Consider the following 27459-nt stretch of genomic DNA (forward strand, 5'->3'; position numbering starts at 1 on the left):
GATGCCTGGGCTATGTACTTAGAATATTGCAAAATGTGCTTTCACCAAAAAGCTATTTTAAAATCGGACATATCGAGTGCATAGAGGAGGTCTGTATCTATAATTCTTAAAATAATTGTTATGCTTTTTGTGAACGTTTATCGTGAGTAATTTAGTAAAATGTTAGCGAATTCCTCCTATGCTAGTTCTGAACGTCACATGCTAATGTAAAAAGCTGGTTTTTGATATAAATATGAACTTGATTGAACAAAACATGCATGTATTGTATAACATAATGTCCTAGGGTTGTCATCTGATGAAGATCATCAAAGGTTAGTACTGCATTTAGCTGTCTTCTGGGTTTATGTGACATTATATGCTAGCTTGAAAAATGGGTGTCTGATTATTTCTGGCTTGGTACTCTGCTGACATAATCTAATGTTTTGCTTTCGTTGTAAAGCCTTTTTGAAATCGGACAGTGTGGTTAGATTAACGAGAGTCTTGTCTTTAAATAGCTGTGAAATAGTCATATGTTTGAGAAATTGAAGTAATAGGATTTTTAAGGTTTTGAAAATCGCGCCACAGGCTTAAAGTGGCTGTTACGTAGGTGGGACGAATTCGTCCCGCCTAGCCCAGGCCATTTTGCCACAACTTTGGAAGTATGCTTGGGGTCTTTGTCCATTTGGAAGACCCATTTGCGACTAAGCTTTAACTTCCTGACTGATGTCTTGAGATGTTGCTTCAATATATCCACATAATTTCCCTCCCTCATGATGCCATCTATTTTGTGAAGTGCACCAGTCCCTCCTGCAGAAAAGCACCCCCACATGATGCTGTCACCCCCGTGCTTCACGTTTGGGATGGTGTTCTTCGGCTTGCAAGCCTCCCCCTTTTTCCTCCAAACATAATGGTCATTATGGCCAAACAGTTCTATTTTTGTTTCATCAGACCAGAGGACATTTCTCCAAAAAGTAGGATCTTTGTCCCCATGTGCAGTTTCAAACCGTAGTCTGGCTTTTTTATGGCAGTTTTGGAGCAGTGGCTTCTTCCTTGCTGAGCGGCCTTTCAGATTATGTCAATATAGGACTCGTTTTACTGTGGATAAAGATACTTTTGTACCTGATTCCTCCGGCATCTTCACAAGGTCCTTTGCTGTTGTTCTGGGATTGATTTGCACTTTGAGTACGTTCATCTCTAGGAGACAGAACACGTCTCCTTCCTGAGCGGTATGACGGCTTTGTGGTCCCATGGTATTTATACTTGCGTACTATTGTTTGTACATATGAACGTGGTACCTTAAGGTGTTTGGAAATTGCTCCCAAGGATGAAACAGACTTGTGGAGGTCTACAGTTATTTTTCTGAGGTCTTGGCTGATTTCTTTTGATTTTCCCATGATGTCAAGCAAAGAGGCACTGAGTTTGAAGGTAGGCCTTGAAATACATCCACAGGTACACCTCCAATTGACTCAAATGATGTCAATTAGCCTATCAGAAGCTTCTAAAGACATTTTCTGGAATTTTCCAAGCTGTTTAATAATTTATCCACTACATGGACATTTGGTCTGGGATGGCAGAATCGTGGCATAAGAAGACTAATATCCTACAGTCTGTGCGGGTCTAAAGGTGACAAAAGACGAGGTCTCCATGGAGACAGAGCTGTTGAGCATGGGCATCATAATCATTCCGTAATCATCCCAGCAGGACGTAGAGCAGCTCGTCTCTGTCAGTAAGTCAGTCAGCCAGCCAGTCAGTCACACACCTACTCCTGCGGTCTCATTATTGACCAGAGGGATCTAGTGGGTGCTCTGTGTTGCTCCGTGTTGATCTTTATGCACTAGCTTAATACTTGGTATGTCCTTAATAGGCACATCTCTCTCCATCTCCCTCTCTCAGCCTCATCTACACTTAGCCTACACTCTCTTTCTTACGGCAAAAATCGTGGAGAAAAAAAAAATCAAAAATTGTACAGTCTGTGCAGGCTTTAAGGTGGCAAAAGACAAGAGGTCTCCATGGAGTCATTTAGTCAGCCAGTCAGTCAGTTACTCAGCCAGCCAGTCATTCAGCTAGCCAGCCAGCCAGTCAGTGAGCTAGCCAGTGAGCAGTCAGCCAGTCACCCACCTGCTCCTGCTGTCTCATTATTGAGTAGAGCGGGGATCTAGCGGGTGCTCTGCGTTGATCTTTATGCACTAGCTTAAAGCTTGGCGTGTCCTTAATTGGCACATCTCTCCATCTCCCTCTCTTAGCCTCATCTACAACAAGCCTACCCTCTCCTTCTTACTTCCTCCCTCGCTCTCGCTCCTTGTCTGTCACACCATCTTCCCTAGTCTCTTCCACCCTCTCCCTCTCCCTCTTCCTCTTCCTCCCTCCCTCCTTCTTCTTCTTCCTCCCCTCCCTCTCTGGCAGTGCTCTGAACTCAGTAAGGAGGCATAGTGGATAGTGGCTCTGTTACTCCCACACAGCCTCCCAAAAAACACCCTATTCCCTATTTAGTTCACTACTTTTGACCAGGGCCCACAGGGGGTGGAAATAGGGTGTCATTTGGGACACACAGCCTCTAAATAATCAGAGAGGAGACGATTATATCCCACAGTCTGCACAGTCCATACACGTGCACAACCCACACACATCCCCACAGGAAGAGAGGAAATGTGTGTGTGTGTGTGTGTGTGTGTGTGTGTGTGTGTGTGTGTGTGTGTGTGTGTGTGTGTGTGTGTGCGCTTGGCAGGGAAGGCATGTTAAGTCTCAAGGAGTACACCACACTCTCAGTCTTCACACACACTCCATGGCGATGACTCATGCAGTCAAGCTCCCTGCAGACTATGAGGGTCAGGAAGGAGAGACTAGGGCGGAGGGGGAAGGACAAGGAGAGAGGAAAGGAGGAGACTACTAGCTCTTTCAGCAGCACTGTGAGAACCTGTGACTGTGCTTGTGAATGCACCTGAAGACACGTCTGGGCTATGTCAGCCAGACAGCTACCACCATCTCTTCCTCCTCCTCCTCCGCTGACTGAGGTCTCCTCCAAGATTATCAAAGGAGTCAAGCAGAACATTTTCGAGTCAATGTTGGAGGCATATGTGCTGCAGTTTACAGATCAATCTAATTTCTCAGAGGGGAACTAAGGGAAGGGAAAAAAAGATTGTTGTGGCCCCTCGTTTTTGGCAGAGGCCCAAGATAAGTGGCGAGCCAGGCAATGGTGGCAAGCCAGGCAATGGTGGCGTCCCAAATGGCACCCTATTCATTATATTTATATAATGCACTGCTTTTGACCAGGGCCCATAGGGTGCCATTTGGGACACGGCCAATCTCTTGCCCACACAACTGACAATAGAGAAAGAAAAAAAACAACAGCAATCTATGCCGACCTGTTCATTCCTCTTTTTTCTCCGTAGTATCAATTGAACATCAATGTAATTGATTAGGCAGTGAAATTAGTATTCTCCACAATTAGTTTCCTCCGGGCCTGTAGATGGGGCCTGGGCTTCAAGTAGGCCTAGTTAGCAACCCCCCAGAGAGGTGCCCCAGCTGGGCTAGCAAAGGAGAGAGACAAGGGGTGAGCTGGAGTAGGCTCTTATGCATGGATGCGCTCGTCTGAAAACAACTGGTGCCTCGGGGTAGGTGGACACAGCCAGTGATAAGACACAGGAGGCCAAAGGGGAAGTTATAATTGGAAGATGTTATTACAGTAATCACGAAGCCAGAGAAAAAATAAAAATAAAATGTCCGCCAACAGCTGGTGAGCAACAGGACGGAATGATGGCCATGATGGCCTCCCCTCTGCTACATTTACATTTGACATTTTAGTCATTTAGCAGATGCTCTTATCCAGAGCGACTTACAGTAGTGAATGCATAAATTTCATGCATTTTTTTATTTTATTTTTTTGTACTGCCCCCCCGTGGGATTCGAACCCACAACCCTGGCGTTGCACACACCATGCTGGCGTTGCAAACACCATGCTCTACCAACTGAGCCACAGATAATGACAAACTGTGGGACCAAGCACGCACACACACAAATAAATTATGATTTATCACACCTTTACTGTTCCAATTATTACTTCCAAGAGAAGGAGCAATTTGCTCCAATGACCTCTGCATGTACAAGAAAAATTGAAGAGGGCGGGGTGTGGTTAGCACATGAAGGTGAACTCCCGGAGATTGAATTGATGTTGAGATGTGTCTGTTACTTGAACCCTGTGAAGCATTTATTTGGGCAGAAATTTCTGAGGCTGGTAACTCTAATAAACTTATCCTCTGCAGCAGAGGTAACTCTGGGTCTTCCTTTCCTGTAGTGGTCCTCATGAGAGCCAGTTTCATCATAGCGTTCTTGAAATGTTCCGTATTGACTGACCTTCATGTCTTAAAGTAATGATGGACTGTCGTTTTTCTTTGCTTATTTGAGCTGTTCTTGCCATAATATGGACTTAGTCTTTTACCACATAGAGCTATCTTCTGTATATCCCACCTACCTTGTCACAACACAACTGATTGGCTCAAACACATTAAGAAGGAAAGAAATTCCACAAATTAACTTTTAACAAGGCACACCTGTTAATTGAAATGCATTCCAGGTGACTACCTCATGAAGCTGGTTGAGAGAATGCCAAGAGTGTGCAAAGCTGTCATCAAGGCAAAGGGTGGCTACTTTGAAGAATCTAAATATAAAATATATTTTGATTTATTTAACACTTTTTTGGTTACTACATGATTCCATGTGTGTTATTTCATAGTGTTGATGTCTTCACCACTATTCTACAATGTAGAAAATAGTAAAAATAAAGAAAAACCCTGGAATGAGTAGGTGTGTCCAAACTTTTCACTGGTACTTTATATGTCTGGGCTCTCCTGGTGGTTTTGAACATTATTGGTCCAGCAGCAGCAACAGTGGCCGCTCTAGAGGCAGTACAGCATGTCATCTGCGGCCAGTCTACACATCATCATTCAGACAGGCCTTCAGAAACGACTCTCACCCTGAACCACACACACACACACACACACACACACACACACGCACACACGCAGAGGACTTACTTGTGCATGTGTTCCACTCCTGTTAGGATCATGATGCCATAGGTGAGCCCACTCTGAACCAGAAAGTGGAGAGCATACCTGAAACACAGAGGAGAGACAAGTGATTAACAGTTTAATCAATCACACACATAATACCCACTATTTCTGCTCTCCCACGATGTCTCCATTTCCCTCCACTTCTGTCCCTCTTCCCCGCCACCCTCCCTTCCTCGCTTTCTCTTTCCCCTCCCTCTCTCGCTTCCCCTCCATTCTCCCTCTCTTTCCCTCCCTCCATCCTCCCTCTCCTTCCCTCCCTCCATCCTCCCTCTCCTTCCCTCCCTCCATCCTCCCTCTCTTTCCCTCCCTCCCTCCATCCTCCCTCTCTCACTCAATCCTCCCTCTCTCACTCAATCCTCCCTGTCCCCTGTGCCATATAAATCAGTCAGATTGACCCACAACTGACCCTTAATCATTAACCTGCAGCAGAGACAGAAAGAGGTCTATTTCTTCACCCTTTTTGTAAAACATCCACCTTACATTGGATCATATGAAACTTTTCTCTGTAAAGCTAACTTTCAAATCAAATGTTTTGATATGGTGAATAATTGGTTTCTCTCTTTTCATGGTCAGTGTCCTTTTTCAGCGTTATAAAATCCGTAACATGCATAAGGTCGTGAATGTATCATATCTTCAGACTTTTACTAAAGCAATTGTTGATGTCTTGAAAAGAATGTGTTCTAGCTTAGATTCTCTTGGAAAATATATAATAAAAGCATTTCTCATACATGGCAGTACTATTTTATTTTGATAGAAAGATGAGAAAGAGTGTTTAGCAATAATATGTGAACTGTTTTTTTTTTTCAAATGAAAGCACCCCAAAATATACAGACTTCATCTAGTGCCCAGAAAAATGGAATGGCATTATAGGTACGTGGAGGTCCTGGGTTGGCGTGGTTTGCGGTTGTGAGGCCAGTTGGACGTACTGCCAAATTCTCTAAAACGACATTGGAGGCAGTTTATGGTAGCGAAATGAACATTAAATTCTCTAGAAACAACTCTGTCGGACATTCATTCAGCAAGCATGCCAATTAAAACGCTCCCTCAAAACTTGAGACATCTGTGGCATTGTGTTGTGTTACAAAACCGCACATTTTAGAGTGGCCTTGTATTGTCCCCAGCTCAAGGTGCACAAGTGTAATGATCCTGCTGTTTAATCAGCTTCTTGATATGCCAAACCTGTAAGGTGGATGGATTACGTCGGCAAATTAGCAATTCTCACTAACAGGGATGTAAACATATTTGTGCACAACATTTGAGAGAAATAAGGTTGTGTGTATGGAACATTTCTGGGAGGAGAGCACAATCTCAACGCTGTGCGTTACAGGGAAGACATCCTCCTCCCTCATGTGGTACCCTTCCTGCAGGCTCATCCTGACATGACCCTCCAGCATGACAACACCATGACAACACCATGACAACACCACTGCTCATTCTGTGCGTGATTTCGTGCAAGACAGGAATGTCAGTGTTCTGCCATGGCCAGCGAAGAGACCGGATCTCAATCTCATTGAGCACGTCTGGGACCTGTTGCATCGGAGGGTGAGGGCTAGGGCCATTCCCCCCAGAAATGTCCGGGAACCTGCAGGTGCCTTGGTGGAAGAGTGGGGTAACATCTCACAGCAAGAACTGGTAAATCTGGTGCAGTCCATGAGGAGGAGACACACTGCAGTACTCAATGCAGCTGGTGGCCATATCAGATACTTACTGTTACTTTTGACCCCCCCCTTTGTTCAGGGACACATTATTACATTTCTGTTAGTCACATGTCTGTGGAACTTGTTCAGTTTATGTCTCAGTTGTTGAATCTTATGTTCATATAAATATTTACAAATTTTAAGTTTGCTGAAAATAAATACAGTTGACAGTGAGAGGACGTTTCTTTTTGCAGTGAGCAAAAAGAAACAGTGAGAGGTTTCTTTTTGCTGTTAAATATATATATATATATATATATTTAACACAGTTGAAGTCAGAAGTTTACATACACCTTAGCCAAATACATTTAAACTCAGTTTTTCACAATTCCTGACATTTAATCCTAGTAAAACTTCCCTGTCTTAGGTCAGTTAGGATCACCACTTTATTTTAAGAATGTGAAATGTCACATTAGTAGAGAGAATGATTTATTTCAGCTTTTACTTCTTTAATCACATTCCCAGTGGGTCAGAAGTTTACATACAGTCAATTAGTATTTGGTAGCATTGCCTTTAAATTATTTAACTTGGGTCAAACGTTTCGAGTAGCCTTCCACAAGCTTCCCACAATAAGTTGGGTGAATTTTGGCCCATTCCTCCTGACAGAGCTGGTGTAACTGAGTCAGGTTTGTAGGCTTCTTTGCTCGCAGACGCTTTTTCAGTTCTGCCCACAAATGTTCTATGGGAATGAGGTCAGGGCTTTGTGATGGCCACTCCAATACTCTGTTGTCCTTCAGCCATTTTGCCACAACTTTGGAAGTATGCTTGGGGTCATTGTCCATTTGGAAGACCCATTTGTGACCAAGCTTTAACTTTCTGAATGTCTTCAGAAGTTTCTTCAATATATCCACATAATTTTCCAACCCCATGATGCCATCTATTTTGTGAAGTGCACCAGTCCCTCCTGCAGCAAAGCACCCCCACAACATGATGCTGCCACCCCTGTTCTTCACGGTTGGGATGGTGTTCTTCGGCTTGCAAGCCTCCCTCTTTTTCCTCCAAACATAACGAAGGTCATTATGGTCAAACAGTTCTATTTTTGTTTCATCAGACCAGAGGACATTTCTCCTAAAAGTACGGTCTTTGTCCCCATGTGCAGTTTCAAACCGTAGTCTGGCTTTTTATGGCGGTTTTGGAGCAGTGGCTTCTTCCATGCTGAGCGGCCTTTCAGGTTATGTCGATATAGGACGCGTTTTACTGTGGATATAGATACTTTTGTACCCGTTTACTCCAGCACAAGGTACTTTGCTGTTGTTTTGGGATTGATTTGCACTTTTTGCACCAAAGTGTGTTCATCTCTAGGAGACAGAATGCGTCTCCTTCCTGAGCGATATGACGGCTGCGTGGTCCCATGGTGTTTATACTTGCACACTATTGTTTGTAAAGATGAATGTGGTACCTTCAGGCGTTTGGAAATTGCTCCCAAGGATGAACCAGACTTGTGGAGGTCTACAATTCTTTTTCTGAGGTCTTGGCTGATTTCTTTAGATTATCCCATGATGTCAAGCAAAGAGGCACGGAGTTTGAAGGTAGGCCTTGAAATACATCCACAGGTACACCTCCAATTGACACAAATGATGTCAATTAGGCTACCAGAAGCTTCTAAAGCCATGACATCATTTTCTGGAATTTTCCGAGCTGTTTAAAGGCACAGTCAACTTAGTGTATGTAAACTTCTGACCCACTGGAATTGTGATACAGTGAATTATAAGTGAAATAATCTGTCTGTAAACAATTGTTGGAAAAATTACTTGTGACATGCACAAAGTAGATGCCCTAACCGACTTGCCAAAATTATAGTTTGTTAACAAGAAATTTGCGGAGTGGTTGAAAAACGAGTTTTAGTGACTCCAACCTAAGTGTATGTAAACTTCCGACTTCAACTGTATGTATACACACACACACACACACACACACACACACACACACAAGTTTGGGGCCACTTAGAAATGTCCTTGTTTTTGAAAGAAAAGCCAATTTTTTGTCCATTAAAAAATAACATCAAATTGATTAGAAATACAGTGTAGACATTGTTAATGTAGTAAATGACTATTGTAGCTGGAAATGTTATTTTTTATGGAATATCTACATAGGTGTACAGAAGCCCATTATCAGCAACCATCATTCCTGTGTTCCAATGAGCTAATCCAAGTTTAGAATTTAAAAAAAACAAATTTATCATCAGAAAAACCTTTTGCAATTATGTTAACACAGCTGAAAACTGTTTTGCTGATTAGGCGCAATAAAACTGGCCTTCTTTAGACTTGTTGAGTATAGGCAGAGTTCTTCTGTCCAGTGTGCCCATCTTAATATTTTATTTTTAATGGCCAGTCTGAGATATGGATTTTTCTTTGCAACTCTACCTAGAAGGCCAGTATCCCGGAGTCGCCTCTTCACTGTTGACATTGAGACTGGTGTTTTACGGGTTCTATTTAATGAAGCTGTCAGTTGAATACATGAGAGGCGTCTGTTTCTCAAACTAGACACTAATGTACTTTTCCTCTTGCTCAGTTGTGCACCGGGGCCTCCCACTCCTCTTTCTATTCTGTTTAGAGACAGTTTGCGCTGTTCTGTGAAGGGAGTAGTACACAGCGTTGTACGCGATCTTCAGTTTCTTGGCAATTTCTCGCATGGACTAGCCTTCATTTCTCAGAACAAGAGTAGACTGACGAGTTTCAGAATGCTCCAGATACGGAGCATCAGCATTTGGAGGAATGGCGCCGACAGAGATGGTTGCCTTACTTCAGGTCCTTAGAAAACTATGTAGCACAGAAAATCTCAAGTGTTATTACATACAGCCGGGAAGATCTATTGGATATTAAAGTGATGTCAACTTGCCAACAATATGGACAGGAATACGTCTTTCCCGAAGCGGATCCTTTGTTTTGATGTCCACCTTGGACATTGGATCTTATCCCAGAGGCCGACCCGAAACAACACGGTCGCCGCAGGAGAGGCAGACGTAGCAGCCTACTGGTCAGACTCAGAAGGCGAGCACACCATCCACCGCTTCCGAGCATATTACACACCAATGTCCAATCTCTAGATAACAAGGTGGATGAAATTAGGGCACAAGTTGCCTTCCAGAAAGACATCAGAGATTGTAACATTCTCTGTTTCACGGAAACATGGCTCACTCGGGATGTGTGGTCAGAGTCAGTACAGCCACCCGGTTCTTCATGCATCGCGCCGACAGAAACAAACATCTCTCTGGTAAGAAGAAGGGTGGGGTGTCGCCTTATGATTAACGACTCATGGGGTAATCACAACAACATACAAGATCTCAAGTCCTTTTGTTCACCTGACCTAGAATTCCTTACAATCAAATGCCGACCGCATTATCTTCCAAGAGAATTCTCTTCGATTATAGTCACAGCCGTGTATATCCATGTTTTAAATGTTTTACTGATGTTGGCCATGGAGAAGGAGAGCCCACAGGCCCGCTATCAAAGCCTGTGGGCTCTCCTTCTCCATGGCCAACGTGAGTAAAACATTTAAAACATGTTAACCCTCGCAAGGCTGCCGGTCCAGACGGCAACCCCAGCCTCAGAGCATGCGCAGGCCAGCTGGCTGTTGTGTTTACAGACATATTCAATCAATCTCTATCCCAGTCTGCTGTCCCCACATGCTTCAAGATGGCCACCATTGTTCCAGTTCCCAAGAAAGCTAAGGTAATTGAACTAAATGATTATCGCCCCATTGCACACACTTCTGTCATCATGAAGTGCTTTGAGAGACTAGTCAAGGATCATATCACCTCCACCCTACCTGATACCCTAGACCCACTCCAAATTGCTTACCACCCCAATAGGTCCACTGACGATGCAATCGCCATCAAACTGCGCACTGCCCTATCCCATCTGGACAAGAGGAATACCAATGTAAGAATGCTGTTCATTGACTACAGCTGAGCATTCAACACCATAGTACCCTCCAAACTTGTCATTAAGCTCGAGACCCTCAACCCTCAACCCATGACTGCGTGGTCATGCACTCTTCCAACTCAATCATCAAGTTTGCAGACGACACTACAGTGGTAGGCTTGATTACCAACAACGACGAGACGGCAGGGAGGAGGTGAGGGCCCTCAGAGTGTGGTGTCAGGAAAATAACCTCTCACTCAACGTCAACAAAACAGAGGAGATGATCATGGACTTCAGGAAACAGCAGAGGGAGCACCCCCCCTTCCACATCGACGGGGTAGTAGTGGAGAAGGTGGAACGTTTTAAGTTCCTCGGTGTACACATCACGGACAAACTGAAATGGTCCACCCACACAGACAGCGTGGTGAAGAACGCGCAACAGCACCTCTTCAACCTCAGGAGGCTGAAGAAATTTGGCTTGCCACCTAAAAACACTCAGAAACTTTTACAGATGCACAATTGAGAGCATCCTGTCGGGCTGTATCACCACCTGGCACGGCAACTGCTCCGCCCTCAACCGCAAGGCTCTCCAGAGGGTGGTGCGGTCTGCACAACGCATCACCAGGGGCAAACTACCTGCCCTCCAGGACACCTACAGCACCAGATGTCACAGGAAGCCAAAAAGATCATCAAGGACAACAACCACCCGAGCCACTGCCTGTTTACCCCGTTATCATCCAGAAGGCGAGGTCAGTACAGGTGCATCAAAGCTGGGACCGAGAGACTGAAAGACAGTGTATATCTCAAGGCTGCTGCCAACATACAGACTCAAATCTCTGGCCACTTTAATAAATGGACATAATAAAAGGTATCACTAGTCACTTTAAATAATGCCACTTTAATAATATTTACATATCCTACATCACTCACTCATGTATAAACTGTATTCTATATCATCTACTGCATCTCGAATATGCTGCACGGCCACCGCTCATCCATATATTTATATGTACATATTCATTTGTTAGATTACTTGTTAGATATTACTGCGTTGTCAGAACTAGAAGCACAAGCATTTCACTGCACTCGCATTAACATCCGCTAACCATGTGTATTTGACCAATAACATTTGATACTCAACTAGTCTAAAGAAGGCCAGTTTTATTGCTTCTTTAAATCAGCACAACAGTTTTCAGCTGTGATAAGATAATTGCAAAAAGGTTTTCTAAGGTCATTAGTAACACAGAAAACAATAATGGTCCATGCCGGCTGCCCTGCGATACACCACACTCACCTGAATTTGCATATTTTTTTATATTTTTTATTTAACTAGGCAAGTCAGTTAAGAATTTGTTCTTATTTACAATGACGTCCTACCAAAAGGCAAAAGATCTCCTGCGGTGACGGGGGCTAGGATTAAAAAATAAATATATATATGACAAAATACACATCACGACAAGAGAGACAACACTACATAAAGAGAGACCGAAGACAACAACATAGCAAGGCAGCAACACATGACAACACAGCATGGTAGCAACACAACATGACAACAACATGGTAGAAAAACAACAAGGTAGCAGCACAAAACATGGGACAAACATTATTGGGCACAGAAAACAGCACAAAGGGCAAGAAGGTAGAGACAACAATGCATCACGCAAAGCAGCTACAACTGTCAGTAAGAGTGTCCATGATTGAGTCTTTGAATGAAGAGATTGAGATAAAACTGTCCAGTTTGAGTGTTCGTTGCAGCTCGTTCCAGTCGCTAGCTGCGTAGTACTGAAAAGACGAGTAACCCAGGGATGTGTGTGCTTTGGGGACCTTTAACAGAATGTGACTGGCAGAACGGGTGTTGTATGTGGAGGATGAGGGCTGCAGTAGATATCTCAGATAGGGGGGAGTGAGGCCTAAGAGGGTTTTATAAATAAGCATCAACCAGTGGGTCTTGCGACGGCTATACAGAGATGACCAGTTTACAGAGCAGTATAGCGTGCAGTGATGTGTCCTATAAGGAGCATTGGTGGCAAATCTGATGGCCGAATGGTAAAGAACATCTAGCCGCTCGAGAGCACCCTTACCTGCTGATCTATAAATGATGTCTCCGTAATCTAGCATGGGTAGGATGGTCATCTGAATCAGGGTTAGTTTGGCAGATGGGGTGAAAGAGGAGCAATTACGATAGAGGAAACCAAGTCTAGATTTAACTTTAGCCTGCAGCTTTGATATGTGCTGAGAGAAGGACAGTGCACCGTCTAGCCATACTCCCAAGTACTTGTAAGAGGTGACTACCTCAAGCGCTAAACCCTCAGAGGTAGTAATAACACCTGTGGGAGGAGGGGAATTCTTCTAACCAAACCACATGACCTTTGTTTTGGAGGTGTTCAGAACAAGGTTAAGGGTAGAGAAAGCTTGTTGGACACTAAGAAAGCTTTGTTGTAGAGTGTATAACACAAAATCCGGGGAGGGGCCAGCTGAGTTTTAGACTGTATCATCTGCATATAAATGGATGAGAGAGCTTCCTACTGCCTGAGCTATGTTGTTGATGTAAATTGAGAAGAGCGTGGGGCCTAGGATTGAGCCTTGGGGTACTCCCTTGGTGACAGGCAGTGGCTGAGACAACAGATTTTCTGACTTTATACACTGCACTCTTTGAGAGAGGTAGTTAGCAAACCAGGCCAAAGACCCCTAAGAGACATCAATACTCCTTAGACAACCCACAAGAATGGAATGGTCTACCATATCAAAAGCTTTGGCCAAGTCAATACAAATAGCAGCACAACATTGCTTAGAATCAAGAGCAATGGTGACATCTTTGAGGACCTTAAGGTTGCAGTGACACATCCATAACCTGAGCGGAAACCAGATTGATTACCAGAGCGGACACTATGGACATCAAGAAAGCCAGTCAGTTGATTATTGACAAGTTTTTCCAACACTTTTGATAAACAGGGCAAAATAGAAATAGTTAGGATCAGTTCGATCTCCCCCTTTAAATAAAGGACGAACCGTGGCTGCCTTCCAAGCAATGGGAACCTCCCCAGAAAGGAGAGACAGGTTAAAAACGTCGTAGATAGGCTTGGCGATGATAGGGGCAGCAACCTTAAAGAAGAAAGCGTCTAAACCATCTGACCCAGATGTTTTTTTGGGGGTCAAGTTTTAGGAGCTCCTCTAGCACTTCGGACTCAGTGACCGTCTGCAGGGAGAAACTTTGTAGCGGGGGAGGTGAAAAAGAGGGAGAAGCATTGGGGATAGTCGCATTAGACTGGGTGGGAGATGAGGAAATGTTGGACGGGCAAGGAGGCCTGGCTGAGTCAAATAGGAATCCAGACATAATGAAGTGGTGATTAATGAGCTCAGCCATGTGCTTCTTGTCAGTAACAACCACATCATCAACTTTAAGGGACATGGGCAGCTTTGAGGAGGAGGGTTTATTCTCCAGGTCTTTAAAAAAATTCCAGAACTTCTTGGGGTTAGACCCACAGAGAGAGAACTGCTCCTCAAAGTAACTAACTTTGGCCTTTCGGATAGCCTGAGTGCACTTATTTCTCATTTGCCTGAACGATAGCCAGTCAGCCTGAGTATGCGTTTGCTGAGCCTTTCGCCAAATGCAATTCTTAAGGTGGAGTAACTCTGCAAGACCACAGTCAAACCAGGGTCTGAACCTGTTTTTAATTCTCATTTTCTTTATGGGGGCGTGTTTGTTAACAATACCACTGAAAATATTAAAAAAATAAGGTCCAAGTGTCTTCGACAGTGGGAATCAAGCTGATTCTATACCATTTTACAATGGCCAGTTCATGAAGGAAGGCTTGCTCATTAAAGTTTTTTAGCAAGTGTCTATGACAAAATCAGGACAGGTTGTTTCACTGAGCAGCCATTTCGAACACAGGCTGTAAAACAGTGATCACTAAGGTCATTACAGAAAACACCAGACTGATGCCTATCAGGATTATTTCTGAGGATAACATCGAAGAGAGTAGCCTTTTCTGGGTGTTTGGAGTAATACCTTGTGGAATTGGTAATAATCTGAGAAAGATTTAGGGAGACCCATTGCTTTAGGACTTGGTCAGGTGGTTTAATTAAGCATGTCCCAGTTTAGGTCACCTAGCAGGACAAATTCAGACTTGGTGTAGGGGGCCAGGAGAGAGCTTAGGGCAGGTAGGGTACAGGCCGGTGGTGATGGAGGACGTGAGCACCCAGCAACAGTCAAAAAAGAGCTATTTGAAAGTTTACTACTTAAAATCAGCAAATCAAATTGTTTGTGGACAGACTTGGTGGAGACAACCGAGCACTGAAGGTGATCCTTGGTAAAGATTTCCACTCCCACACCTTTGGAAGATCTGTCTTGCCAAAAAAGGTTATAACCAGAAAGGTTAACATCAGTATGCAAAACACTCCTCCTTAACCACATCTCAGTAATGACCAACACATCTGGACTGGAGCTGTGAACCCACACTTTCAATTGATCCATTTTAGGTAATAAGCTTCTTGTCACGACTTCTGCCAAAGTCGGTGCCTCTCCTTGTTCGGGCGGCGTCCGGCGGTCGACGTCACCGGCCTTCTAGCCACCGCCGATCCACTTTTCATTTGTTTTGTCTATGTCTTACACACCTGGTTTCACTCACCCAATTACCTGTTTATTATTTAACCCTCTGTTCCCCATGTTTGGTTGTGAGTGATTGTTTGTTGTATTATGGTCCTTATTGTGGGCTTGGATTTATATTGTATTTTTGATTACTTTGAGTAAAGTTACGTTTATTTACCGTAAATTCCGGACTATAAGCCGCAACTTTTTTCCCAGGCTTTGAACCTCGCGGTTTAAACAATGACGCAGCTAATATATGGATTTTTCCCGCTTTCATTATTATTATTATTTTTTAACACATTCTGTGACGTGCTCAGTTTTTTGGCGGCATGAAGCTTTCATTAGACCAATGAAATTGCCGAACGGGTTAAGGTCAAACAACTTTTTTGTTTACTGTTTAGATTAAATCGAGCGCTCTCAAACTTCCCATCATTCTGATTACGGTAGTCATTTTGTCACCCTCATCATGGCAAAGACACGGAGAAATGCATATGATGCAGCTTTCAAGTTGAAGGCGATTGATCTGGCTGTTGGAAAAGGAAATAGAGCTGCTGCACGGGAGCTTGGTCTTAATGAGTCGATGATAAGACGTTGGAAACAGCAGCGTGAGGAATTGACTCAGTGCAAAAAGACAACTAAAGCTTACTGCTATTTATTTTATTTTTTTTACAAGCCGTGTTTCGTTAAAGCCTATTTATTTTTGTTACAAGCCGTGTTTCGTTAAAGCCTGTGTAAAGTTAATTTGTTTCAATGTACGGGTAGGCACCTGCGGCTTATAGACATGTGCGGCTTATTTATGTTCAAAATATTTTTATTTTTTTATTCAGTATATTCAGGTGCGCATAATAGTCCGGAAATTACGGTACTCATCTCTGCTGTCCTGCGCCTGACTCCTCTGCACCAGCTACACATAGACCCTTACACTTCTAGTATTAACGTGCAGAATACCAAGGCTTTTAGGGGAGCAGAAATCAGTGAATCAGATACCAGAGCACAAGTCAGAATTGGGGCTTGCAACAGGATATGGGCCAGGGTGGACATGCACATTTCCAGATATCATCAACAGTAATACAATCAAGGCACGACATAGGACAGGGAGAGCTCTGCAGTGCTGATTTATGACATCTGAATGTGCATCAGATGGCAACAAGATCATATTGTACAGCAATTTCATCAGGTAACATGAATACAAGCCGGCGAGAGGTGATTAGAATGGGATGGGGGGTCCAAAAGTCTGTGTAACCAATAGAGAGTCAGAGTCCCGAGTGTGGGAACAAACAGTCTGTCCCACGGTTGGGTGAAGAAAGTTTGGAGTCATGAGGCAAATAGCAAAATAACAAAATGCACAAGAAAATAATTAAATATATAATGACTTGGGGTTAGCCATTGTAAGTTCAGAGTCACTCACCCCAACAGTGCATGTGTGCTGGAGGCGAGAGAAAGCTCGGGAGAGAGAGGGGGGGAAGAGTACCTGTACCAGAAAGGTACCACCTGATAATGGGCCACTGTACGCCTATGTAGATATTCCATTAAAAAAAAAATCTGCGTATTTCTGGTCAATTTGATGTTATTTTAAATGGACAAAAAATAAGCTTTTCTTTCAAAAACAAGGACATTTCTAAGTGACCCCAAACTTCTGAATGGTAGTGTACATGTGTATGTGCGTGTATATAAACTCGGCAAAAAAAGAAACGTCCTCACTGTCAACTGCACTTATTTTCAGCAAACTTAACGTGTAAATATTTGTGTGAACATAACAAGATTCAACAACTGAGACAAACTGAACAAGTTCCACAGACACGTGACTAACAGAAATGGAATAATGTGTCCCTGAACAAAGGGGGGGGGGGGTCAAAATCAAAAGTAAACAGTCAGTATCTGGTGTGGCCACCAGCTGCATTAAGTACTGCAGTGCATGACTGCACCAGATTTGCCAGTTCTTGCTGTGAGATGTTACCCCACTCTTCCACCAAGGCACCTGCAAGTTCCCGGACATTTCTGGGGGGGAATGGCCCTAGTCCTCACCCTCCGATGCAACAGGTCCCAGACGTGCTCAATGAGATTGAGATCCGGGCTCTTCGCTGGCCATGGCAGAACACTGACATTCCTGTCTTGCAGGAAATCACGCACAGAACAAGCAGTATGGCTGGTGGCATTGTCATGCTGGAGGGTCATGTCAGGATGAGTCTGCAGGAAGGGTACCACATGAGGGAGGAGGATGTCTTCCCTGTAACGCACAGCGTTGAGATTGCCTGCAATGACAACAAGCTCAGTCCGATGATGCTGTGACACACCACCCCAGACCATGACGGACACTCCACTTCCAAATCAATCCTGCTCCAGAGTACAGGCTTCTGTGTAACGCTCATTCGGTCGACGATAAACACAAATCCGACAATCACCCCTGGTGAGACAAAACCACGACTTGTCAGTGAAGAGCACTTTTTGCCAGTCCTGTCTGGTCCAGCGATGGTGGGTTTGTGCCCATAGGCGACATTGTTGCTGGTGATGTCTGGTGAGGACCTGCCTTACAACAGGCCTACAAGCCCCCAGTCCAGCCCATCTCAGCCTATTGCGGACAGTCTGAGCACTGATGGAGGGATTGTGCGGTCCTGGTGTAACTCGGGCAGTTGTTGTTGCCATCCTGTACCTGTCCCGCAGGTGTGATGTTCAGATGTACTGATCCTGTGCAGGTGTTGTTACACGTGGTTTCCACTGAGAGGACGATCAGCTGTCCGTCCTGTCTCCCTGTAGCGCCGTCTTAGGCGTCTCACAGTACAGACATTGCAATTTATTGCCCTGGCCACATCTGCAGTCCTCATGCCTCCTTGCAGCATGCCTAAGGCACATTCACACAGATGAGTAGGGACCCTGGGCATCTTTCTTTTGGTGTTTTTCAGAGTCAGTAGAAAGGCCACTTTAGTGTCCTAAGTTTTCATAACTGTGACCTTAATTGCCTATCGTCTGTAAGCTGTTATTGTCTTAACGACCGTTCCACAGGTGCATGTTCATTAATTGTTCATGGTTCATTGAACAAGCATGGGAAACAGTGTTTAAACCCTTTACAATGAAGATCTGTGAAGTTATTTGGATTTTTACGAATTATCTTTGAAAGACAGGGTCCTGAAAAAGAGACCTTTCTTTTTTTTGCTGAGTTTATGTGTCATTTGCATATTCCCCTTCATTCTCCCTCTTTATTTCCCTCCACGTCTCTTTTCCCCTCCATCCTATCTGTCCATCCTCCCTCCCTCGCTTTCCCCTCACCCTTCTTTTCCTCCCTCAGTCTGTCTTTCCTCTAAGCCATATTGTTGCCAGTCAGTAATGGGCCAAGGTTCATGTGCCCAGTCTGCCTACAGAGAACCATTTGTCCCTACATTAGCTTAATTTAACACACATTCACCCATAACACACACACACACACACACACACACACACACAACAGTACGACAGTACGACTGGGTGCAGTTACAAAGGAACAATGCCAAAGTGGATACATACCCAACACCTCACAAGCACATCATTCAGTGCTACAGGGACATTTTTACCCAGTCATTGTTTCCATTGAAGACAATTAAGCATGCCCATTTTATCTAGCTTTAAGTTCAAAATTGGCCACGTGTGGCAGTTTGTGGTCACAAAAGATTGCAATGTTTGCATGCCATTTTGTGGCAAGGAATTCATATTTTTCACAACATATTGCATGTTACGAACAACAACCCATATACAGTAACTGTGGCCCTGACGCTCTACATAGTACACTACTTTTGACCAGAGCCCTATGTTAATAGGGTGCCATTTGGGATGTACGCCCTGTAAGTATGTGTGTGGCTCTAATTAGATCCTGCAGTTTACAGTGTTACAACTAAACATCCTGGCACTCAGTCCTCGGTAGCGTCCCAAATGGCACCCTATTCCCTATTTAGTCCACTACTGGTCAAAAGAAGTGTACAACGTAGAGAATAATGGGCCATTTGGGACACAGCCCTCATTTGCCCCATCGACCTATTTGTTTTATTAAAGCAGATCTGTTAGAGAGAAATCTTTTGAGCAACACTGATAAACATTGATTTAGCCCTGAGAGGAGAGCACTGGTCGGTGATGAGTCCAGCAACATATTGACCTGATGATACATCTATTGGCGGACCCATATTGGCATGTCCTCCCTTGGTGCCCATGAATCAGGTTAGAGGGGGGGGGTCCTGTTATGAATATTTTACATAAGGAATCAGTGGTCCCTAATTCATTCATTAATTTCACAAATTTAACTATACTTGGAGGCAGTCAAAAGAGCTTCAAAATACTAGCTTACAAAAAAATATATATACATTGCTTAAAATTCTATGAAATGGACACAGACTATATCATAGTATTTAGTAACAGATAGTTGCCAAAAGGCAGCAGGTCAATATTTAAAGAGGGCTTAAGAATATCCCTATTCATTGTCCCACTACCTACAGTCCTATTCAATATGACATCAGCGTGCAAAGCAAAAACATCCTCCTGAACCTGATAGCATCAGATGTGAACACAAATACGACACAACCATCTGGTTCTAACTCCGCTACTTACTCCCGTCTAAAGTTTCACAAAAACAAATCAACTGCCCCCTATCAACCCATGCTTAGAGAAATCACAGCAGCCCGTTTATGCAGCAGCGCAGCAGATTGCTTGGAATGGGGGGGGGGGTATCGTTTACCCATCTAAAATCGACCCGTTTGGCCATCATGAGACAGCGCGTGGAACCTGAGAGTGTGTGTGTGTGGGTGTGTGTGTGTGTGTGTGTGTAGGCAGAGAGACGGACTCACCAGCCAAAACAGAAGAGAGCAAAGTAGAATCCCAGTAGCGTGGCCACCACATGTCTGACAAAGGGACTGGTCTTACTGGGGTGGAGATAGAGACGGAACCAGAAGGCTGTCAACAGGGCAAACAGCTGGCACACCACAAAGTTCACCTGGAGAAAAGAAAGGGGGAGATGGAGAAAGGAGAGAGAGGGGGAAGTGGCGAAAGGAGAGAGAGAAGGATGGAAGTAGAGGGAGAGATGCACAAATTGTTAATGTGGATGGCACGTGTTCTTTTTCAGGACCATAATGTAGTTCTATAAAGTCAGAACACCAGATAAAACAAGTCTTAACCAGAGAAATGAGGCACAGAGCTGGGAATGTTAACAGTGTGGGTTCCATTGACTTGCAGCAAATTACTGTGAAGATAATACATTCACGGAGATGTCTGAACAATGATAAGCAGCACTAGCGGATCCTTTTATATTCCGATCCCCAAAACTTGTGACAGAGATATGACGACACAGACTGGGGTCCAGTGTGGCTCAGTTGGTAGAGCATGGCGCTTGCAGCGCCAGGTTTGTGGGTTCGAATCCCACAGGGTATGAAGATGTATGCACTCACTACTGTAAGTTGCTCTGGATAAGACCATCTACGAAATTACAAAATTGTAAAATGTCCCAAATGGTAGCGCGATTCTCCATAGAGCCCTGGGCAAAGGTAGTGCACTATAGGGAACAGGCAAAAGAGTTCCATTTTGGACTCAGGCAGTGGCTACCTTGTAAGCAAGAAGCTTAATCTTGCAGCAGAGACAATCAATCCACTACTTTATATCAAAGGAGTGCCTTTGATTTTTTTCGGCCTGCGCAGTTCGGCGAGAGATGATCGTTAACCCCCAATGACATGTTTCTGCGTATGAGCTTAGCTAGTCAACGTCACCATGACGTCGCCTATAAGTGTGATCAGGGACATCTTATTGGAGAAGCAGTGTCTGCCTTCATACTGTACTGTCTTTGCGCAGCCAACTAAAGGCAGCTGCTTCATGGAAACAAATCCATTGATTTAATTATAATGTTACTAGCTACAGTGGCCAGATAGCTAGAGTGGTAAAGCATTTAGTGTTGTGTGCATTGAGCTGCACTTATTACCACCCCATTCGTTTCATATGAAGTGTGTTTGACTGCCTTGCTCAGTTAGCAAGCTAACCTAATAAGCTAGTGTACATTATCAAACCTAACAAACTTTAGCTAGACGTAAAAGGTTGATTTTTTTATTTTTTTTTAACTAACTATTATGCAGTTTTATTGTTTTAGTCAGAACAAGTATGATGAAAATGGTGGATTAGACCGGAAAAAGTGCCATATTTTATTTTTTGTCACTCCTGTCGGCTCCCCCACGTGGAGGTCCGTGCTCTCGAATTGGCTAAAAGTCGAGTTGTCAGCCACTGCCGAGCATTACAATTCTACAAGCAGAAACGGCAGTTTCGTTGGTACCAGGTCGGTAAAAAGCAGGTACGTATTTTGTTCTAGCAAGAGAAGGAACGGCCTCATACTGTATCGGCAGTCTATTGGCAAATCAGATTCTCGACGTGTTTCCTGCTTAACGTTTGGAAAGAAAGAGCGGACCTTGTGCACTTCTGGTAATACCGTATACCTCGGTATGGTATGAAGGTAGGAAAATCTGGATACTGCCCAACCGTACATTGTAGCCTGGTTGAACCATACTGAATGTGCAGCGACCGTGGTCTAGCGGTAACACTCCTGGCTACGACTCATATACACTCCCCACACCACCGGAGACCGGGGTTCAATTCCCCACTCCAATACTTCAATCTGATTTTCCAACCCATCTGTATCCCCTCTGTCATTTCAGGACTGTCGAAATATACGACACAAACAATTTTAAACAGACTGAACACTGTTTCACTTGGTGAGTGCAGCCCTCAGTCAGGTTTAACCACAAGGATAACAGGGAAAAATGTACGCTAAACGACAGGAAGCAGAATGAGGTGTGACTCAAAGCCTACGTCCCAAATGGCACACTATTCCCTATTTAGTGCACTACTCTGGTCTCTGGGCAAAAGTAGTGAAATAAATGCAAACGGGTGCCATTTGGGACGCATCCAAAGCAAGGGCATGGCCGGCAGCGCTGGGCTACCCAGGATGCCCTGTGACCCAGATAAAACTGCTGTTCTGTTAGCATATGCCTTAATGCCAAGAGCCAAGTGGAGCCACAGTAACACAGCGCTTGAGTCTGGACTGAACAGAGCTAAGGGGCCTCACACACCCACAGGGACACGAGCTCAAACACACACACACACACACTTAAGCAGAGCTCGTGGGCTGGTGTGAGTTGAATACTGAAGAGCTGGCAGGGATGCAAGAGGGGACAACCCATGCTCTCCCTCTCTCTCGGGTCAAAATGTCACTATAGTGGGAGGCGGTCCAGCTCAGGGTCAGACAGCCCGCACCCTCTGCCCCAGGACATCATCACCCCTCTGAAAGTCAATCCCCTCATCTGTAGCTCTGCTACCCTTCCCGTCTGCCATTGGTCCTAATGGCACCCTATTCCCTAGATAGTGCACTACTTTTTACCGTGCGCTATGGGAATTGGGTACAATTTGGGACGCAGACAGAGGCTGGCCCTGGTTTAAGGACAGCACATCTGTCAACTCACCCCATGCCAGGGTGAGTCGATCTGCTGCCTATCAAAGACAACGAGAGTCTGGGGCATTCCTCTCAACCAAATAACAGAAAAGGCCTGTACCAAACGGCGAGGCAGTGATACAGGTAGGGAGGAACATGCTTTCAAATACCATATTAGATTCATGGCTTGAGTCATGATTTAAAGGTCCAACGCAGCCGTTGTTATCTCAATACCAAATCATTTCTTGGTAACAATAAAGTACCTTTCTGTTTTAAATTTAAATGGTCAAAAAGGAGGAAAGAAATTGCTTCTTAGAAAAAATGTATTTTCGCAAGAAATAATTTAGCTAGGACTGTCTGGGAGTGGTGAGAGAGGGGCTAATTGTAGGAACGTAATGGGAGAGATGAGTAACCTGAAAACTAGCTGTTATTGTCTTTATTGGTCTATTAACTTATATGGCTTGGAGATGTCACCAGGTGGTCCAAAAATTCCATCCAGCCAAACAAGCTGAAATTTCAGGCACTTTTCAAACAGCTCTTACACTAAAATTGCATTATCATAATTTTCACAATATTATTCCAATCTCAGTGTGGAAATATATAAAACACAAGAAAATCTAGTTTTACTGCACTGAACCTATAAATTATTTATCACCTCGGTTTTCATTCACACTCAGACACTAGCCTATATGAGAATTGTTTCATGCCATCATGTGTGATTTTAGTATGAACCTCTACCATAGGCACTGATGAGAGAATCATACTCGTATTAGGTTAGCCCTTTCCACACACAGCCCCCATCGTCCCGTACACAAATTGGAAATGGCAGATTTTGTCATTGATAAGAACCTAAATTGGAACGCAGTGCCTGTACAGTTACGTGCTATACATGACGTCAGAGCGCAGGTCCCCTGCTTCACAGCTCTGTATGGGTTTTGACTGACAGCCGTTATGAACTTGATCCCTGTGTTCGACAAGATGCCCCCATCCCTCCCACAAAATTGGGCTACTTCTGCACATTTGTTGTTGTCTGAATGAGGGAAATGCTATAAGTTGAGAGAAGTCGATGTGTTCGGGAAAGACGAGACGCTCAGGATTCTAATACCGATTATAGCAAACCACACACCCGTGAGTCCAAATATGCACTTCACACGTCATTTACAGTATCAACATTTATGATCGCTATGTTTGATACAGTTACAAGGATGACATGTTACACCCTGGGTTGTCCTGAACAGAATGAGCCTGTTTGTCATATTGTGAAGAAAAATGTGCAGCGGAACACGCTCTTGAATGCACGCACCACAAAATGACTATGAGCGCCAACATTTCTATGTTTGTCTGAAGTGTCTTTCGAAACTGTAAGATCGTATTTTATAACTTAGCTAGCCATATTGGCAATATAATAAGCTTAAAAATGATCCACACCTGATCCAGATTGCGACTTATAAATGGACCTTTTTGGATTGCGTAAACATCAGTAATTGTGTGATGGTGGGGACACAGGGCTGTGTTCCAAACAAAAAACTACAAGTGTGCTTGATTCAGTTCGTCAATAGCTGAGCTAGGAGAGCTAAACAAAGCACATTACACAGTGATCACACCTACAGCGTCGTTGCGTAAAATAGTACGCAGCATCATCTGGATACGTGTGCAACAAAAGTTCAACGTTCACCTTCTACCATTTCTGTCAAGCGGTCTACGCATAAACTTTGATACATATGTTGGATAAATCCAACTTATGCGCCGCACAGAACGCACTGCAACTGCCTCTGCAACGCAATGCTGCAGAGCAAACACAGCGTTCCACTGGAAATGAATGTACTTCTGGTGTGCCCAAATGCTACGACGCTGTAGGTATGATCGAGGCGTTATATTGAAGGCTCTTTCCTTCAGTCAAAAAAAGTGTATTGAAATTACTTGGGAACTGTGCACAGTTTGAAGAGGTGTGTGGCCAGTTGGAGACGCCAGTTGGACCTCTTACTCAAACCCATGTAATCGTTTCTCTTCTCTCCAGAAAACCAAATCATATTTGAAAGTATTTGAATCAATGTAAGTTATTTTGAAAACAAATATTTGATGAAGAACCAAAAACTACAAAAGTTAGTTGAATCAGTCTAAATATATGATCCTAAGCACATGGCTTGGAGGGCTCTTGGATATGAATCTTAATATAGCCTACAGCCTAGAATTAAATACATGAGGGGCATGGAATCACCTCAACATTAGAGTAGATCACTTTCGCAGCTTCAAAATGACTAACACATATATTTTCATAATGAGTGAGACATAATACAGCAACACTTGACAAAGTTCTTATACATGTGTAGTAAGATAGCAATATTGTTACATAGGACTTTGGAAATTGCTTTAGCATGGCATAATAATGGAGTTATGTGAAATAAGGAACAGTCACCACTCGTGTACAATAGTTACAAAATTCCTATGCAATTGAAATGCAATTATCGAAGTATTAAGTAACAACATGCTAATAAAATGTTTCTCCAAAATAAGTGTTTTATTATACATTTTTTAATTTAACCTTTATTTAACTAGGAAAGTTAGTTAAGATCAAATCCTAATTTACAATGACGGCCTACCAGGGAACAGGGGGTTAACTGCCTTGTTCAGGGGCAGAATGACAGATTTGTACCTTGTCAGCTCAGGGATTCAATCCAGCAACCTTTCGGTTACTGGCCAAACGCTAACTGCGGCTACCTGCCGCCCCATTATTACACAGGCACAAGAACAGTTTAATGTTACGTGTTACTGAGAATGCTAACAGTAACAAAATATGGCTTTATGTCGAAAGGAAACTGTCTTCTTGAATCAACTACTGCCATGGTAGGTGGAAAATCATGTTAGTTTGTATCCCTTTAAAATGATGGTATAGTGTGTGTATGAAAGAAGAACACTTACCCTCAGATGGACAAAGTTTTTTTTGCAAAGCATCCAACATGCTGTTTTCAATGTCTGCAAATGGCTTTGAATAACTCAGAAACCTTTTCAGTGGTATGTTGAGAGTCATGCAGTAGTTGAGCGTCACAACTTATTTATACTTATATGTACAAAATAGAATTGGTTAATTGGTTTGACTTGATTATGCACACCTGGGGCAAAATCTGTATTCAAATAGTTTTGAAAAGTAGTCACTTTCTAAGATCTGTATTTAAATAGTTGTAGACACTTCCAAAATAACTATTTGTTCCCCTGGGAAAATAGTTACTTTCCACAAAGAATAGTTAAAACTATAGCTATCCCAGGTCTGCAACAGTGTACTGTTTGGATTCAGTCTTTTGTCAGGTGAAGTGGTGTATCCTCACCTTGGGTCTGATAATGTCCCCATAATCTCTAAAGTGTGTGTGTGTGTGTGTGTGTGTGTGTGTGTGTGTGTGTGTGTGTGTGTTAGGATCCCAATTAGCTACTGCCAAGACAGCTGCTATTCTTCCTGGGGTCCAAACAGGAAACAAATAAAACATAACATACATAAATATACAGTGCATTCGAAGAGTATTCAGACCCCTAAACTTTTTCCAAATGTTGATACGTTACAGCCTTATTCTAAAATTGATTACATTATAATTTCCCCCCCTCATCAATCTACATACAATACCCCATAATGACAAAGCAAAAAAAAAATGGCACAAGCTTGGCACACCTGTATTTGGGGAGTTTCTCCCATTCTTCTCTGCAGATCCTCTCAAGCTCTGTCAGGGTGGATGGGGATCGTCGCTGCACAGCTATTTTCAGGTCTCCACAGATGTTCGATCAGGTTAAAGTCTGGGCTTTGGCTGGTCCACTCAAGGACATTCAAAGACTTGTCCTTAAGCCACTCCTGCGTTGTCTTGGCTGTGTGCTTAGAGTCGTTGTTCTGTTGGAAGGTGAACCGTCGCCCAAGTCTAAGGTCCTGAGCGCTCTGGAACAAGTTTTCGTCAAGGATCTCTCTGTACTTTGCTCCATTCATCTTTCCCTCGATCCTGACTAGTCTCACAGTCCCTGCTGCGGAAAAACATCCCCACAGCATGATGCTGTCACCCCCATGCTTCAACCTTCGGGATGGTGCCTGGTTTTCTCCAGACGTGATGCTTGGCAGTCTGTCATGTGCCTTTTACTGAGGAGTGGCTTCTGTCTGGCCACCCTACCATAAAGGCCTGATTGGTGGAGTGCCGCAGAGATGGTTGTCCTCCTGGAAGGTTCTCCCATCTCCACAGAGGAACTCTGGAGCTCTGTCAGAGTGACCATCGGGTTCTTGGTCACGTCCCTGAGCAAGGCCCTTCTCCCCCGATTTCTCAGTATGGCTAGGCGGCCAGCTCTAGGAAGAGTCTTCGTGGGTCCAAACTTCTTTCATTTAAGAATGATGGCCACTGTTCTTGGGGACCTTCAATGCTGTAGACATTTTTTGGTACCCTTCTCCAGATCTGTGCTTCAACACAATCCTGTCTCAGAGCTCTACGGACAATTCTTTCAACCTTATGACTCGGTTTTTGCTCTGACATGCATTGTCAACTGTGGGACCTTATCTAGACAGGTGTGTGCCTTTCCAACCAAATCAATTGAATTTACCACAAGGGGACTCCAATCGAGTCTCATAGCAAAGGGTCTAAATACTTATGTAAATAAGCTGTTTTAAATGTTTTTTTATTAGCAACAAAAATATGTTTTCGCTTTGTCATTATGGGGTAGTGTGTGTAGATTGATGAGGGAAAACATTTATTCAATCAATTTTAGAATAAGACTATATCGTAACAAAATGTGGAAAAAGTAAAGCAGTCTGAATACCTTCCGAATGCACTACATTTACATTACAATTCAGCCATTCATCAGACGCTCCCATCCAGAGCGACCC

General features: G+C 43.7%; 1 protein-coding gene across 3 annotated transcripts in view; it reads right to left on the reverse strand.

The window, feature by feature from the left end:
• Window positions 1-27459, reverse strand: part of mboat2b (membrane bound O-acyltransferase domain containing 2b) — a 75290-nt gene that overhangs the window by 13849 nt on the left and 33982 nt on the right. For all 3 annotated transcript variants that reach the window (XM_014204846.2, XM_014204847.2, XM_014204848.2), the window contains exons 2-3: window positions 19996-20141; window positions 5010-5087 (exon numbers count right to left, since the gene is read on the reverse strand). In XM_014204846.2, the coding sequence (XP_014060321.1) occupies window positions 5010-5087; window positions 19996-20141 (224 nt within the window). The remainder of the gene's footprint in view (window positions 1-5009; window positions 5088-19995; window positions 20142-27459) is intronic.

This window comes from Salmo salar, chromosome ssa06 (assembly GCF_905237065.1).
Source record: "Salmo salar chromosome ssa06, Ssal_v3.1, whole genome shotgun sequence".
Taxonomy (NCBI): domain Eukaryota; kingdom Metazoa; phylum Chordata; class Actinopteri; order Salmoniformes; family Salmonidae; genus Salmo; species Salmo salar.